Below are 19664 nucleotides of genomic sequence, written 5' to 3' on the forward strand. Positions count from 1 at the left end.
TTTTTTGAACAAAGAATTATCTCTTACCTTAGGAAGTAAGTTTTACCTTTTTTAAAATTTTACATAATCAAAATTCGATTTCTTTTACTTAATTAACATTTATGATTCTTTGATTCCTAAAAACTGAAAAAAAAACGCCTTACTATCGGAATCCATCCAGACCATAAACTTATATTCAAACCTAAGAGAAGAACTGAACTCACTTATAAAAAAATACCATATTACCATCTTCTCGCCCAAACTCAAATCCACAAGACCAGTTTTGATACAATTCTTCCACATTGACTTCAGTATACACCTCAGATTGTCGGATCAATGTTTATTAACATTTTAGAGATCCGCTCGTTACTAAGCCCAACAAGCCCATATTATGCGTTGCTGTCTAAATTTTCCACTTAACTCATTCTTCTTCGGTCCGATTATTTCGCGCAATATATATTAGTTTCAAAAACCTCAAAGAGCTGTTCGTCCCTTTGCGTAAGTGGCTATGTTTAACATCTGTAAGGAAAGGTAGGAAGGATAATAGTTTTGTAAATTCTAACTTTTATGTTTCTGGACAGAAGATTCGAGCTGAGGGATTTTGAAATTGAATTATAACAAGCATTTTCTGCCTTTATTTTATTTATCAATCTCGTTTTTGCTGTCGTTTGCTGTTGCCTGATGCTAACCATCTATTTGTTTTACTCGTATTTACATCGAGACATAGATCTTTCGTAGCTTTCCTCTACTTAATCTACTAAGAGATTTATACTCATGAGATTAGATTTAAAATAATTTTCAATGCATGCTTCAAACGTTCTAGTTAATCCTCTTAAAATTAATAAGATTGACATGCGCCCTAGGCCTTTCTTCTTAGAGATATGTTAGGACAGTTATCCTTTAGCCCTGACTCGAAGAAGGACTCGATCTGACCCGGAGGACAGCGAATAGAAAGTGGCCCCAGTTAAAAATCTCCTTGTTTTTTTTTTATTTCACTTTCTCTTGACCATGGCCGACAGTCTGTCGCCTCGACCACTGACGTTTTTATTTTCCTCTCGGCTCGAATGAACATAGTTTAAAGTTTCATTTTGAGGAGTGTTTTCCTTTTTACCGACCAAAGTACGAAATCCAGAAATAATTAGTGCGTAAGTATTTAATCAATACCTTAATAGGTGTTAGATACATGAGCAAGGACTGGGTTTCCACAACAGCTTTTCAGGCAGGAACCTTTTGTTATTAATTAAATTGATTCTTAATTGCCTGATCAACTCCTTTAATGGCCCATTCTCAAACCGTTGCGATCCTTTACAATATAGCTAATTATGTCCTTATAAATTACAAGTCATAGCAGTAACTTTTGCAACCACTGCCATTGTGTAAACTATGGCATTTTTGCTTAAGGAACAATTAGGTTCGGCATGATAGTTGATAGTGGCTGCTACAGCATTGACAGCTAACTGGGACTCATACACCCTTCAGTAGAGCTGTAAATATTGATACATACATTTGTATTGTAATCGATAGTTATCAAACATGACGATAAAGTAATTATAGAAATATATATTAGACCTCGAAATTTTTAATATTATAAATGTAGATAAAAAATATATCGAAAATAAAATATCGATATTAATAATGATATTAATATCTGTAATTTTCTGCAAAATGGAACAAATTTAATGGGTTTTATTATGTTTGTATGTTCTTAAAAATGGTTTCTAAATCAATGGTTAAATTAATCATATTACGTGATGGACCATTGAATATCAATGGCTATATTATATAATATATTTTCACCAATTCAGGAGTAGCAAATAAATCAGAATAAACATTTTATATATCTATGTACAAACAATTTAATTTGGTCTGTTCAAACCTGAAGAACCTCTATCACAGATTTTCATAATTTTTTTTGTATCAGTATATTAACACAATACATTTTGAATATAGGTTTTTCAATATTTCAAAAATATACAAATTTCACCATGTTATAGATCACAAAAATGCTCAAGATTACAAAGCAATATGCTAGAGGAATGGTTTATAGCTTGTTTTAAAGTCTTTTGTATATGCTTTCATTTGATATTTGGCATTTTAAAATTTTAAATTCAGCTGTTGAAATTATGAAAAATGGATATTAAACAAGTTAGTCAATATTTTTTGCACACCTTACCCTTTGTGTGGTATTATTTTTTTTTTTTTATTTAAACAGTATAAATCAATACACAGTTAATGTTTAATGCTACTATAGATGTTTATAAAAAAATACTGATCACCATCGGAGGATAGAGCGCGGCGTAGATTGCTGACGGACCAGGAAGCGACCAAAGAGAAGGGAACGGTTGGAGAATATGAAACGCGGAAACGGTGGCCCAGGTCAATGGTAGCTTTCTCCTGAGTGTGCCTGCCCCGTGAGGGCAAGGGGTGATTAGAATCTCCGATTGTAATCTGCCGAGTCTTAGCAGTATAATGGAGTACGTTTTGGAGGTTTCCGATCTTGTCTACTTGTTACGAAACATAAATTTCGATCAAAATCGAGCAATATTACGAAATATAAAACAAATTTTTAATTATAGAATCTGTACGCGTAAACAAGGGATCCTATGATACTATTTCATTTTCAGTTAAACGAGAATCACATAAATATATATTATTTGAATTCTTGCTTATTAATTATAATAAAAAATCCGTTAACTCTCAACATTATTTTTTTATTATTCCACTCTTACGTTTCGGACCTTCCGACCACATTGTGTCAAATTACTAATATGATAAAAGCTAATCGAATGTGTATAGTGTTTTCCCTAATTTAATTATAGTTTATAGGTTGATTATAAACTAAATTATAATCTGACAAAGGCAGAGCAGCCAGCAAATTTTTTTACAACAAAGTAGCTGTGATATTTAGAATAAGGTTGGATAATTTATAGGAAAGATTGTTTTGGAAGTAATTTTTAATGTTTAGAGTGTAATTTTTCTTGAGAATGGCCGGAAGGGCCGAAACGTAGGAGTTGAATAATAAGAAAATAAAGATATTGTTATAATGAATATTTGAATTATAAGGGATATTTTTATTATAATTGATAAAAATATCTCTGTTTTATGTTGCACTAAGTAAATAGCTTCGGCCTTTTGTTTTAACATTTTCTGCCAAATACGAGCATGAAAAATGTAGTGTCGTCCAAAAATATGTCGTTGAAATCTAAATATGCAACAAAAATCTTCAGTATTCAACAATCTGATAATTCTTCAGCAACAAAAGCTGTGTGTATCAATAGTGAGCTGCAGGCTGACAACATTTTAACTTTCACATATGAATATATGTATGAATATATATATTCTATATATGGAAAATGGAGTAATTGAAAGTATTGTAATCGTCTAAAATTTGAAATTTGAGTTTTCTACTCCTATACATGTTCTATATATAAATACCTGAGTCCAATAAACTTAGTCTCGCAGAATTGTGTGAGCTTATGAATAACCTAACTAAAAAAAGAATAGTCGTTCGAAATTGAAATTACATATTTAAGGTGGGTTATATCAGGCACAGTTGGGCAACTATGACACTATTAGCTAAAATTGTCATGGATACGATATTTATTTATCAATGGCTCATTCATGAAAAAGATTCGTATCCATGGCAACTTTAGCTATTAGTTTCAACTATAGCTAAAGTTGCCATGGATACGATATTTATTTATCAATGGCTCATTCATGAATAAGGGTCGTATCCATGGCAACTTTAGCTATTAGTTTCAGCTATAGCTAATTCTTGCCCATCTCTCTTGTAAAGTAGCTTTAATTTTTTGTTTTTGAAAAAAATAAAATGTTCTAATCTTTATTAGTAATTTACAATGCATAAAAACAAAATATTAAAAGCTTATATTGAGATTAATCCGATTCGTACAGGAAATGCCGAGACTTCACGATCCTGATTCCCCGGATTTCCGATAACATGATTGCTTGATTATCTTTTGTTAAACTGTTGTATTCTTGGTAGAAAATAATTACTAATTGTTGTTCACATCGCGAGAAACCCTAAAATACGAACTTTTATAGCAACAGAAAAATATTAATTTTTTGTACATATCTTCTCTGGAGGTTAGATTTTTTAAAAATAAAATCATAAAAATTATAATAACTATAATTCGATTCTACAAATCTACAATAAACAAAACTTCAGGACGTAAGTTGCTTAGTAAGTGAAGGTGGTGAGATGCGCGCACCATTGTCTAAAATAGTATATAAAAAAAGGGTTGAAGAATTTTATGCATTTGGATCTATTTATATTTGTTTTTACTTAAATTTTATTCATTATTTTGAATGATTAGTTCAATAAGAATAATAAAAAAGTAAAACTCAAAACACTACGTTTGTCAGATGCGGGTCCGGGTTTTGGTTGTGCCGGTTAAAAATTGGATTAATTTTATTATTATTAATTAAATATAAGGGGATGTTAATAGCTATCGAGATGATTTGAGGTGGGGTTGAGAGATCGTAAGGTGGGTTGTTGATTTACCCTTTAGTTTAAAATAATCCGTTAGACAGATTCATGAATTTCAATGGATGATATTTGACATGAGTTTTAACTGAGGAAGTTTGATTTTCGAAAATTGTTCCGTTTCACTGCTGGTGCTCATAGAATGGAAAGTAAATTGGTCCAAGGGGCAAACTACTAAACTATTACAACTCAATATGAAGAGAAGATGGTGTCCAAAATAGTAGCAGGAAATCGAAAATCTGAGTCTTAGTCCACTTAGATTTCTGATTTCCCCCACTAGTAGCCCAGAAGATGGCTAGAAATTGTGGCCGAAACGTTGGTTATAAATAAGTTTTTTCAACTTATTTATGTTAGTTACTGACCGCACTTCCAACCATCTTCTCCTCATGTATATATATTCTAAAAAAAAAAAAAAAAAAACATTACGTATGAGTACAAGTATCAATACTAAAAACTAAAGTGATGATTAAAGAAAGAAATGACACATTTAATATAATCGATTTTAATAATAATCATAATTGTTGAGTACCTTCGTGTACACTTGGTTACACTATTTACTCTGTTTACTTTGCACATAGTTCTTGTTCAAAATCGAAAACGTAATTAAGTACCGCCCAACTCTGCTTCAAACTGAAATGTCAATTGATGCACTTGGAACTACTTCTCTATGCAGGAGCATACTGATGACTATATATTACCTGCAGCGGAGCATACAGATGACTACACCGACATACAAATGCACTCGCAGTAACTTATCACGATCGGTTGGCCCGTGGGAGGCCAGTGAAAGTCCTTCCGCCCTTTCTAAATAAAGAAAGATAACTCATTGTTTGAACCGCCCTTGCTCGGTAAAATTACAATATACAATCCACGACGCGAATCCGGATAAATCTATCACCCTCTTCCTTTAAGTCTGGTTTCATTTCCGACGGGCCAGTGAAAGGCGAGACTTCAAGACGATATACGATATGAAGGGCTTGTTCTCATCTTACACTATCGAGTCTATTTACATATTTTAAAACAGAGTGGACAATAATATAATTTCAGATTTCTATCTATGAATAATAAGCGATCTATTGAATACACTAGATTCACGACCTCTTTTTTTCGTGATTTTTGAGAATTTCTAAATGTAACTTGGTAGGTCTAAGTTATGGTGACAAAAATTCACACAATTTTTGCGAAAACGGTAGGAAATATCGTAAAAAAAAATCATTTCATAAATAGTTCGTGTAAAATTTATTAAGGCATCATCGTCATCTATGATCAAATGTATTTCAGACTCTTAAATCTATACGGATTTCAACTTAGCACATCGAAAAGAAAAACCCCAAAACTCGAAAATTGTTCTTGCAATTATTAAAATGTATTTTATTCATAAGTAGTCATCCATTGACTTAATATTAAAATCACATTTAACATACATGAATAAATTATCACTATTCTAATTCAACAAACAAATTAATAATATTAGCAGTAAAGTTAATTAAGTTATGATTCATTTGACGGTTTAATCTATTGGGTAACATAAATCAATATTGGAAGGTCATGTTTTCATTCCTTGGGACCGCAATGAAATAAAACTCTTCAGGTTCAGAATCGAACCGGCACAAACGGCCTCAAGGAATACAAAATTTTCATATTAAACAATTTTTTATTCTTAGTAAAATAAAATGATATAAGCAAAAAAGCGTCAGTGATTCTTTATCTATCGTAATATTTGGAATAAATGATCGTATAATTAATTATAACAAACAGAATTCAAACGGAGTTATAAGTAATAGTACGAAATAAAGATAAATAAACCAAGTCAATGACATTATTTAAGTGCAATAAAAGTACATACCACATACAATAAGTAATTGAACGGGTGATTAAAGAGAATGAATCATTAAGTCTTTACTATTCCATTCGCAAAAGCAAAGAAAATCCGACAATACAAGGTCGAATGATGAATAGAAAAGAAGAATGGAACTTGTTTTTCGAAGAACAGTAACGAGAATGGTTTGATGACGAAGCGTAAGTGTTCTTTGCGAAACGTTACTGTCATTTCCACTCCGCATGGCACTCGAATTCTGACTAAATATTTGGCTACATATGATTTTATAATCGACAAAAATATTTTTGACGTTTTTCAGTGTCAATATTGCGTAAGAAGGCAATCAATGATGTAAAATGTTTTTCTGCTCTTGTTATATAATTAGGCCATCAAAGAAGGGTGAGAGGAGAAAATTTTTGTATTCCTATGGATGTCCGATTTTTTTTTTAATTTATAAAAAAAATATAGTAAACTTAATAAAAAATTAATCTAAATAAAAAAATATTCTTAAAAATTAGAAACTGAAATTAATAATACAGTAAAAACAAATATACATTCCTGGGCAATAACAAATAATAATAGCAGAAGGAAAGCTAAAAAAAGATGAAAGTTACGAGTATAGGTTAGAGTCACCATACTGAACTAGCAGTAAAATAAAATAGATTAAAAGTTAGTACAAGAGCCGGGAAGAAAAAAGGCAGTTATCTCATCCCAATTTTTGATTACTTTAATGAAAACTATGTATAATTACTAGTTAAAATTGATGAGTCTGCCAAGTATAGGAAGGGGAAATAAAAAATGGCGGTTATTAATAGACATTAATATTATATTATTAATAGACATTAATTTTTCATTCGGAGCTCGAAGAGTAAATTTGCTAAAATATTAGCTCTAATGGAGCTATTTACGTCCAATAGTTCTCGAGATATAGCCTTTTAAAAAGCAACATTTAATAAAAATGTACAGAAATATAATTAGTTAGTTAATTTATTTTGAGAAATCTATATCTCAGGAACTATGTGACGTACAGATGTCTATTAGCAATGAAATTAAAGCTAGTTTAATGGATTATAACGTAGTCTAAGACCTTTACCTTCGTAGGAATAGTAGTTTTCATGATATTTGCTAAAATAAATTGATTTATAGTTGTTCGAAATTTATAGTTGTTATACTGTATTATATATTATGTATTACAGCCGATATATCGTCCCGAACCTTGTAGCACTTTACTATTCGCATTGCGAGAAAACTATATCTCAAAATAAATGTATAATACGTTATAAATGGTCTAATTGTATTAAGAGAAAAGAAGAAAAAAATTATTTCGAATAAGAACGTAAATAAAAATGAAAATATGACTCAACGTTTGTAATCAATGTCATATTACCTATAAAAAATACTTGTATTGGAAGAGATAATCCATCCGGCGCTTACCATGTACCTTGGAGTTATTCTTTATTTTTGTTAAGCCATATCATTTATAATAATAATAATAATGAACACCTAACGAACCTGAAAAAATATTTTTCGTACGTGCAAATACGTTTTCTATGAGGGAACTCGATTTTTATGATTATTTATTCCTTTTTTAATAATATGATTTTTAATTGATATAGAAAAATTAGTGTCATTGTTTTTTTTTCTATTTCGTCCTTAATTTTTGAACTATGTGAATACGGTTTTTTGTATGTTTTTATGAGCATTTTTCCAAACCCTAGTAAACTTATGAAATTCCGCCGATTATCTTTGTGTAGGCACTAAAAGGATTAAAAAGCAAACTTCACACTTAAACAAAGATGTCTATTTTATAAAATAGTAATCTTATTCCAGATTTCAGAGAAGGGAAGTGACCCAAACTTTGAATGAAAATAAGAAATTATCAGGAAGGATTTCTACAGAAATAACTAATACAATAAATATAAACACATTGCATTTTTAATAAAAGGTATAAAATATTTTGAAGGGGGAGAATTTTCAAAGTTTAAGCAATTCCTTACACCTTATGCATAAAGTAATATAAATATGTGGACTATGAATATAATGACTTAAAAAAAATAAAAATAAATTTATATACCCATTCAATAAAGTTCAGAGGTCAGTTAAAAATAAATGAATCTAGATATAAATAATCAAACAACAGATCACTGTTTGATGAAATATGTACGCAGTAAATTTAGATAGACATCTTGATGATTTTTTTACACAAATTGTTTCACAGCAACAAGACCATCCAAGGTTTAGGAAATAGTCTCTTAAAAATATATATATTATAATTGTACAAGAAATATTAGTTTTCGTTTTCTATTGTCCGAAAATGTTTGAAAAATTAAACATAACCCGGAAATTCAGCGTTGGACTGATAATTCAATGAAGCAAGACGAATGTCATGTCCTTGTCTGAACGTCGCTAATTATGGTGATTATTTAGGAACAAAGAAGGCTGTATTTTTAAAAAAAAATATTACAGTTCCTTTGAAGTATTTATCCGTTCCAATAAAGAACCGTTAACGGAACTGAACAGTGACTCTAAGAGAGAGGGGCAAGGAGGCGGATCGAGAAGAAAGTGAATGCCCAACCTTGGACCCACTTTCTTCGCTTCTTTCATCTTCCTTTCTCTGTCTCCACTTCTTGAAGCTGATAAAACAACTTCTTATAGATACGTGTGTACCAGATTAAAGGTGAATTGAGTACGTAGAAGGCAGGTAATATAATGAGGATATGGAATTAATTAGCATTGTAACAAGAATCGATATTTCTCCGACTTTATATTTTTTTCAATAATTTTTTACATGGAATATACTTTTTTTTAGTAATTTGAAGATTAAAATGTGTCAAAAATTAATAAACTCTCAACATTTATGACTTAAATATCAATAATAATAATAATATTTTTAATGACTCGATAAATCTTGAATTTTGTTTGTCTAACATGCAGGTTTTTTTTTTTGCTAAACTTCTAATTTTTTCAGTTGGTCTCCTTAAGTATTGTTCTTTAACACAGCGAATTACTTTTATTCGTTATATGTCAAATTTTATCTTTAAATATTTATATTTCTTTTTTGTGTGTGTATTCTGTTCTTGTTCATACCCAGTAATTTGATATGGATCTTAAATATAGTCAGCAATAGGAAACAGTTTTGAAAAATTAGCGAGGTTAAAAATGCAATTTTCAATAAGTATGATGGGTATCAAAAGAAAAGACCACATCATCAACATAAAAGTCCAATCTATGATTAAAGATTAAAACCTTGGAACGGAAGTACATATGGGTTGGTCATGTTACCAGACTTAATACAAGGTGATCCAAAATTTCAACAGAATAAATACCAAGGGAAGAAGAGAAAGGCGAATTACCAAATGGCGAGATTATATAGTTCAAAGAGTAGGAGATTTAAAAAGAAACAATTTTTTAAACCCTGTAAAATTATTTATTGTTTTTGCCATTCTGTATATGCCATTCTCAAGGCTATCTTATTTAAGAATGTATTATTGATAAGGTTGTTATAGGTTGTAAAAACTGAATAAAGTTATAGTTTGTAAAAACTGAATAAAATTATAATTAGTAAAAACTGAATAAAATTATAATTTGTAACAACTGAATAAAATTATAATTTGTAAAAACTGAATAAAATTATAATTTGTAAAAACTGAATAAAATTATAATTTGTAAAAACTTAATAAAATTATAATTTGTAAAAACTTAATAAAATTATAATTTGTAAAAACTGAATAAAATTATAATTTGTAAAAACTGAATAAAATTATAATTTGTAAAAACTTAATAAAATTATAATTTGTAAAAACTGAATAAAATTATAATTTGTAAAAACTGAATAAAATTATAATTTGTAAAAACTGAATAAAATTATAATAAGTGAAATAGTGGATAAAAATAAGTTAATAGGCTAAGGTATATTTTGATATACTGTGTATATTGAAAGCAAAATAGCTTGCAACCTTTTAATAACACTTTTAGCAGTGGTGTTATGAAGAAGATATCCTTGAGAATGGGCAAAACGTAGAAGTTATCAGAAAATAAACTTGGATATTTGGACATATTTTATTATAATTAATAATACTATACAAAATTAAATTAGTCAAAATGTACTACAAAATATGTATATTACCTTTAATTTATGGATAATTAGTATGGCCGCTATAAAATAGTAGGTTAAATTTATTATTCTATACCAAGTTAGCTAATGCAACTACGAATAAGTCAAAAAGTGTAAAACACGTGAAAAAAAATAAAGAATCTAGTAAATTTGTTATACTAAAATTAAATTAAAATCTGTAACGCTACAACCCATGAAGTTTTCAATACTTAGTAAGGAAGGTCTGTTACTAGACCAACGGTTGTGCAAGGAGGTGATTTGGTCAGAGTCACGCTCGACCGCCAGATTTGTTAAAATTAAAATTAAAATTTTGTATAATGAAGAGTCAAAATTTAAAAATGTCTTGATGCCTAAAAGACACTGGCCACATATATTTTCAATGAAAACAATTTTCTGTTTGCAGGAAACAAGAATCATTGGTACTGGTTGTAAAAAATCGATCAATCTATGAAATAAACTTTCCATTTTGAAGAAAAAACACCGTATTCAAGTGCTAATTAAAATGAAATCTCACGAAAGTGCGTCAGATACCTTCATAAAATATGTCCATGAATAACATGAAAATATCAGATAAAGACGGGAAATGAATGGAACGATGTTTTCTATCACTGAGCTAATAAGTAATAAAACAATTGAATTTCTATTACGCCCTCATACCGTAGGAATGGAAACTGTCTAAGGTGTAGGAATGTTATTGAGTAAAAGAGCCATGTTTAAATGTAAGAAAATATTCGACGAATAGCACAAACACGTTTATTTTGTTCATTTAACACTTGCTAATGAAAACGTTTGCCAACTAATAAGCAAACATTTAAATTTTTAAAATAGACCTTCACACTCATTATCCGCTTTAAGCAAGCAAAGCCTATAAAAAAACAATTTACAATTATTGTAATAATAACAATAATGAGAGTTAGCGAACCCAAAGGTTCTATGCCGATACAACCAATCGTTCTTTACATACATCGGTCCAGTGACGCACCTCCAGATCCAAATCTGCCTAATCAGTCTTTAAGGCAATCGTCCCATTCGTTCGTTACCAAGTACTATAACCTTACACGCCCATATTTTTCGCTTCTAATGCTATATTCTGGAATATATTTACCGGACGCATTAACAATTATTCAAGTAAAAACAATAAAAAGTCTATAGATAAATTAGCTACACCTTAACCGAAATTTATGTTTTTAATATAAATTATTAAATAAACATAAAACTGATGAAGTATAGCTTATGAATTGAAAAATTATAAATATTTCCATAAATAAATCAACCACAAAGAAAACTAAAAAAAAAAATATTTCACTGAAAATATAAAACTAAAAATATTTAATATTTATTCTTACTTTGATTCCTAATAACTGATTTTGATTCACCATATGACCATATCTCCCTGTATTTTTTCCACTCCACACAATTATTCATTATATTACAAATAGAATAACAATGTACGTTTGTTTATTAATAGATATTATTGGATCCTTATTTTTATCATATTCTGTATCATCTTGTTTTATTCTCATTATTATATTAATTCACGAATCATAAATTTGTAGCTTTATTATTCACTTCAAAGTCATTTGAGTTCTTTTTATTATTAATTGTTTTAATAATTATTATTTTATTTTTATTTTTTACATTATTTTCATTTTAATAGTTGTTAATTAAATTATTAGTTATATCACTTGAGATCAATTCATATTATACTTATCTAGCTTAAAAATTGTATAGCCTCCACAACGCCTTAATTGTCAACATTGTAATAATTAAATATCACTTATGTCTATCATTTTTGTGTTATTTTGGCCCCGCCCGAAAGATGTCATCTATTCGGACCATATTAGATGTAATTTTTTAAATGAATACTTAAAATAAAAAAAAGTTTTTAATAAATTCTTTTTTTTAATTCTATAAATTCATGATCATTAAGTAATATTGGAGTACTTATCATATTGTGATAATTTTTAACACGTGTCGTAAATTAATTAACAATACCTAAGGAAAGTCCTTCACGTGTATTTTAACAGCATTTATATTTAAATGAATTAATAGCATCATAAAAATTTTACAAGTGAGATAATTTAAGCAATAAAAATAAAGCCACTGACCTAATGAGAAATGAATTTGAATTTATAATCATGTTGGAGATGATTCAAATTAACGACATAAATAGCGCCTAATACTATTAGGAAGGTAACATTATAAAATATCCTTGATTTTTATGTACGTACCTTGAATGTAGTAACCGTATGGAACAAAAGAATCATGAGACTGAGAGAAACGATTGAACACCATTTCGAACTGAACACCAAAGAATGGGAATTTAAAAATCACGAAAGAAGTTTACCGAACGAGTGTTGTTTTAACACTACTTAAAATTGTTTGCTCAACATCCGATTTCATATCAAGTCATTGAAACCAAAGGTCGACACGTGTTCAGAGATAGGTGAAATTGTTGAAAATATAAAAGGTGATAAGATTTGAATACAGGAATACATTCTTTCTATGCTCAAATAATTTATTTTATTTTAGCATTTAATGAAGTCGAAAGCTGTGTGAATAAAATTTCAGTCTGTATGTAAACATTCTTTTTTTTTTTATGAACAATTTAACAAAAGTGTTTGCGTAAAATACCAAAGAATGATAATTGTTCATACTGCATCAAAATTAAGGGACGGTATATTTTATACCTTATTTTTTTTTTATACTACTTAGATTCATAATAAGAAATATAAATTGGAGGTAAGTATAAACTGAGAGACCTTATGCGCACGCGTGTATTAATTATATTTAAATAACCCTTCAAGCTCGAGATCGTGGCAAAAGAAAGCACTTTCTAATCCAAATTTCGTAGAATAGTGGTGATAAAGTTGTAGAGATAAAGGGATACAACTACGAGGTAAATTATCGTCCCACGATCTCGGGTAAAGTACGGGACTTTCCAATCTAGTTCCAGATCGCGGGACCTTATGGATGTGTTGTAGCTTTTGGAAAGCTGATCAAAATATTTATTAGTCTCTCCCGGTCGCCGCCACTTTCTTTTTTTGGTGGGCCTTTTCCTTTTTAAGGTTAATCAATGCAGCATTTTCTCGAGTCCTTTTGGATTTCCATGGGAGCGGAAACATGTTTTACATACAAATATGAGGAGAATATATTATAATATTATATTAAAAGTTGCAAATTTAATCCTTGACATATGTTTTGTAAAGCACATATATTGTATATTTCTATTCTTTGCCCCTATTCAGTCACATATATTTTACAACAAAATAAAAAACAAATAAATATATATATATATATATATATATATATATATATATAAACTCCAATGTTTTCTTTTTTTTTTATATAAAACACCGACGTTTCAGAGTCTTCCTCAGTCATCATGATTTATTCTCATGTCCATGAATGTTGTTCATATCATAAAACCTAGCTTGTTCTCCGTTTCAATGTCCCTAGGATTTTAATTCGTCACTTTTTTTTTTTTTTACTAGATAATAAAAATAGAAACACCTTTCAACCTCAACTATCATAGTCACACAAGTAAGTAACACTGATGATTTATATTGTAAATTATTATCCCGTAGGAAAATTCAGTATTTGCCGATCTGATATCTGACTAAAAATAAAAATTATTACAGGAGAGATCCTAGGATGAGAGCCTTAACCCATGGGGGAGAAGAACTAATAGAACTAATAGTGAATTGGTTGCAGAAACATCACTTGCTTGCAGTTAATATATCATGGCATGAAGGCAAGAAGGTTAAGACATGTGGCTCGAAGTAATCCAACAGGACGCCTTTACAAACAATGAATGCTAATATAGTTGGCAAGACAACACGTGGGAGGCCAAAAAACAGTTGGATAGACAGAATCAACAAATATGCGAAAGAGGTACATGCAACACACTGGAAACCAGTAGCCCAAGACTAAGTGGATGGTTTGGGCGCCAAAGATCTACAAGGTTTGTAGAACCAATCGAAAATAAATAAATAAAATAATATATATATGTTAAAATTTGGTAACTTTTCATCCGTCATTTCTATTATTATCATTATTATTCCTGCTTTTGTAAATTTATTAAAGTATGACTGGCTTAGTTATGGACATTTGCGTTTTCGGTATGGTGTATGATAACCAATTTAAAATATATTCATGATACACTGTATATTTATTTCATAAACTAATTTAATTCTTATTGCACAGATAAATTTTATGATTTCCAAATCTTGTAAATAGCTCCTAGAATCAGATACGTTAAATTTAATGTAATACAAGTTATTCACTCATAGCTGGTGACCTGATTGTTTTTTTTTTTTAATTATTAGCTCTATACATCCGCCAAGATAAAGAGCAGGAAATAAAAATTTCATAAAACTAAGCTATTTAAATTTTTTTCTACCTGAGTATATTTAAAACGTGAATTATTATAATAATAATATGTGCTGAAAATTGTAATTGAAATTAAATATCAACTAAAGAAAAGGAATTATAGCATTTTAAGATCTGATGATATTACACTTAATTTTAAAAGAAACTCAGCTATTGCCGTATCTGCCATCATGGAGCCCTAATTAATGTCTCCACCGTCTTATGTCAACAATTAATCTTGGAGTTATCTTTATTGCTTAGATAACTCTTTTCATTATTGCTCTGATGTATCAAATTATTGTAGAGAATTTTACAGCCGTAGCAAAAGATCTCCCATAAAATAGGCTTACTTTTTAAAATTGGTCTTTAGTAAAAACACATATCTAAAACTTTTTCCGTGCTTTAGGATAGACTATTAAACGAAGCAACCTATGCGACCTACGAGTGTTCAGCTTTATGCTAGATGGTTGTAGAAAATTCGGTTTTCTTATATCAGTTATAAGCTTAAACATTTTTTTATATTTTTAAATTTTTTTCAGAACAAAGTGAAATTTTAATAGCTCCCCCCCTTTTTAGGTCAATTAACTGCAGTGTAATAGAAAACAATTTTCTTCCTAGCCATATTCGAACCCGGATCCTTGGAGATAGTAAGATCGTACCTTAACACTGTGATTCCGCGCTCACCATTGCTATATTAATATAAATTAAAATTAAAATTTATCAACTCGTCTTAGTATAATAAGTAAATGTGATAAATATTTCAGAATACGTGCTAATCTTCTGAAGGAGCCACACAATGGAGATACTTCAATCATAGGTTTAAATAAGAAGATCCCGAGGCCAACATCTTTTGAAACGCCTTGAAAGATTATCAGGGATTGTAAAGGATGTGAGATTAATAAGTAATGGGTTTGGGTGGTTAGAAATTTTATAATGAACGGAGATATATCTATTTCTGTAGATGCCAAATCTACAGCTTTTGGAATATTTAGGTCTTTATGGATGGGTTTATTTGTGACATAATAAGGATCATCAAGAATTTTACGGAGGATTTTGGATTGTAGAGATTGGATACGAGAAGAATTAGAAGAATTGTATTAGTGGAGCCCTTCAGCGTATGTCCAAATAGGTCTAATTATAAGTGTATAAGAGTTTTTTTTTAGGGGGAGGGAGGGGATGGGAAGTTCAGAGCGTTTGTCTATTAGATTTAGTTATAAAACTATTAAATTTATGTTCGAATGATTACTCCCACTTTCTCAAGATCTTTCATATAGATATATGTGTATTTGTTAAAATGATTTTAGTAACAAAATCATAGTCAAACATTATTTGTGGGAGTGGTATTAAGATTACAACGGGTACAACGGGGTTATTGTGGTCACGTTGATTTTTAATTTTTTTTTTCTTGAAGTCATATCCCTTAGAAATCCCAAAATATCCTAATCTTATCCTGGTAACTGTTATAATATTTGTTCTAGAACGGTTTTATAGTTTACTAATCCACAGATAACGAATTACAAGTACTTATCGTCATTGATACTATACCGTTTCAATATAATTATTTCAAAAATACTTCAGACACGTGAGATACTCTTCGAATAATTCAGAAGTATTGAATAATATTTTTTTCAAATATATTACTAATTTTATGAATAACTGGTATATGTTTTAAAATATCTATAAAATTAATGTTCAGAATAAATTTTGAAAAATTCACATTTAGGATTATAAATTACTAACTGTCGTCACCCTCTCACTCGCTTTCTTCCTATAAATATTTTCTACTTTTTATTTTTACCCCCTCGTAACGTTTTCTCTTAAAAAACACTTAGTAATTTTTGTAACGGCTTTTTTAATTCAGAGTTTGGCCGTTATTGGCGAAGTATCCATTAGGCGTTTGATTTTCAAGCTAACAGGTTCGTTTTATTCTATTTTTTTTCTTTCCCCTTTCTTTATTTTACCACCCCTTCTTTTCTCCACTTTTCTCCATTTGCCTTACCCACGTTATAAGTTATGTTTACTATATTATTATTGGTGTTTTTTAAAAAAAAAATGTTTTTCTATTCATTTCTTATGGTATACTTTACTTATATTTTGCCTCTTTATCAATTATTATTGTTACATATAGTTTCTTCCTCTCAATTTTCTTTTTCTTTCCATATTTCAATTTCCTTTTTCTTCATATATTTCCTCTCAATTTTCTTTTTCTTTCCATATTTCAATTTTTAAATTATTAATAACTAATATGTTCATACTTCTTTGCATTATATAACTTACATTACATACTTATATAATCAATTACCTATGTATACATTTTATTTCCCGCTTCTCTCATCACTTCAGTTTATTAATTCTATTTTGTAAAATTATTCATTTTATGTTATTCTGTTTATACTTTCTTTTTTATTTTCTATACTTACTGTGGTTGTTATCTTGTTCTGTTCTTAGCCCTGAAGAAGGCTAGAAAATCTAGCCGAAACGTTGGCACAATTAAATAGGTTACACCAATTTATGTGTTTCACTTTGACCGCACCCCCAAGTTTTTTTCTGATTTGGGAGTTAATCATTACCGTTATTATAAAATAGTATTTAAAAAAATAAAATATTAACGATCTCTAACTTTATTTATTTTAAGTTGACCCGCTTTCTATATTGGAAGGAATGCGTAGTAACCCTGTAAACGGTTGGCTGGTGAAGAACAATAGACGTTCAACACAAGAAGTTGAGGAGCAAGTTTTTCACAACAAAGTTCTTCAAGAAACTACAAATTAAGTATTGGCAATTTATGGTGTAACAAGTCAGTTTATAAGATACACGAAATTATCTTTTTTTTCTTTTTAAAATTTTTATTGGGTAGGTATTCACCTTATTTAAAATTTAATGATAATAAAATAGAGTAAAAGAGAAGATTCGTAATATAGCCTATATTCAGATGTACTCTCCAACTACTGAATTTGGTCCAAATATAATGAACCACTTTTGAAGGTATTATGAGTAAAATACGTTTACGCATGCGTGAACGAAACAAGCGGACGAAATCTAATAAAATTTGTATATGACTAACTAGAGTACAAAATCTGAAATATGGTTCAATCTATTATAGCCGATCACATATTTGACAACAGGCCGACAGACACAAAACTAAATTTGTTCCATGATGCTTTATGATGCAATTTTCAGTTATAAGAACGAATATTTTTTTCATTTAAGTCATATAAAATTACAGACATAATGAATATTTCAAATAACAATACATAATTACTACTAAAAATAATTATTTTTTAAAGGTTATATACTTTGATCAACTTAGTCCTAGATCTGCTTAAAAAATCTATTTATAATTGATCTCTTTTTAATAAATAAATTTATTTATTTCCATTTAAATTCAAATATTAATAAATGTTCAAGATGGTTAAAAAAACAAAAGAAATATTATCATTAAACACTATATAGCCTGACAATACTCTACATATTCTGCCTAAATCACTGCCTTGCACAACGGTTGGTCAATTAACAGTACTTCCTGACAAAGTATTAGACCCCTGACGATTCATGGGTTGTAGTGGTATAGATTTAATTTTTTTTAAAGATTAAAACATTATAAAATGTAAATACATTTATTCTAAATTCTCTAAACAGCTTTTTAAAAAACAAAAAATTAACAAAAAGATAAGTGTTACTCATATCATAAATAACAATTGTGTTCATTAGAGAAATATTATTTGATATATTAATTAGAAAACTTTAATTTAATGTTCAACTATTAGTATCAAATTATTAAATATTGTTTTATCGACGATGAAGAACCTCTAAGAGTTTATTTATTTTAAATTAATTTATTTTAATTTTAAAACAACATTTGTTTTAATCCCGAGTTACGAGTAGTTATTTTTGTCTAAATCATTCATTATTTCTGTAGTCTCTTATGTCTTAAATTAATCTTATTTTGTTTTTTTTAATTAATTCAACTTTTAATAATATTTAATATTACTGTTCGAGCTAGTTTTATTTATTTATAGATCGTATTTTTTCCTTTTTCCTTCATTATTTACTAGCATGCTGATAGAAGGTTGATACATGAATCTATTTCTACTGCACAGGATGTTTATACTGCAGCTGGGACTAATTTGCATCCTAAGGACATAATTATGTCCTTAGCTGTCGGAGCACTTTTCTAATTTCCATAAATTGTCCTGTTTCAAAGGAGAGTCTCATTTCACAAACATTTCAATTCAACCTTTATTTTTTAAATTGGTACTGGAATTCGAAATTTTATTTGTACAATACACGTTTAATATTGATTAATTTTAATAAAAGCAATGGATAGTACGCAGATAAACAATTATATTTCAGACTAGAGTTTTCGTTTTTTTTTATTTTTTTTTTATTTTTATACCAGATCGGCCTGGTGGTCCTTACATGGTTGACATAACTTATATCATATATATTTTTAACAGTTGATTATGAGGGGGTATAGTCATACAAATGACACCCATAACTATATAAAATGTTCTTATTAAAAGAAAAAAAAAATAAATAGATAAGAATAATGTTCTTAATAATAGAGGAAAGTAAAATTAATAACAAAAAATAATGATATTGGTACACTTAAATAAAACAAACAATTGTCTTCTAATAGTAAAAAGAAACAAGTTAATTTGAAAAAGGGAAGAGAGAAGAAAAGAGAAAAAAATATAATAATAATGAATAAATAAAATCAATAATAATAATAAGTAAATAGAGGTAGTGTGACTATGAATTAATTTTAAATTTATTAAAAATTTATAACAGGATGTCCTGCAGCAGTCTGGGTTTCAGTCTTCGGGTTGAGGTTGGGTTTCCAAGGTTGTAGGTCACTGCTCCTTGGAGTGGAACTT

The 19664-nt window shown here is 29.0% G+C and overlaps 1 protein-coding gene across 11 annotated transcripts in view; it reads right to left on the bottom strand.

Moving 5' to 3' along the window:
• LOC106678541 (thyrotroph embryonic factor) overlaps positions 1 to 19664 on the bottom strand; it is a 680455-nt gene that overhangs the window by 45117 nt on the left and 615674 nt on the right. The window contains exon 1 of one of the 11 annotated variants that reach the window (XM_067048777.1): positions 12648 to 12787. The exons of the other annotated variants lie outside the window; for them this stretch is intronic. Coding sequence (XP_066904878.1) covers positions 12648 to 12711 — 64 coding nt within the window. The 5' untranslated portion in view covers positions 12712 to 12787. Of the gene's footprint in view, positions 1 to 12647; positions 12788 to 19664 lie in introns of those variants that run through there. 11 annotated transcript variants of the gene reach the window in all.

Source organism: Halyomorpha halys, unplaced genomic scaffold (assembly GCF_000696795.3).
Source record: "Halyomorpha halys isolate HHAL.00 unplaced genomic scaffold, Hhal_1.1 Scaffold146.1, whole genome shotgun sequence".
Lineage (NCBI taxonomy): Eukaryota > Metazoa > Arthropoda > Insecta > Hemiptera > Pentatomidae > Halyomorpha > Halyomorpha halys.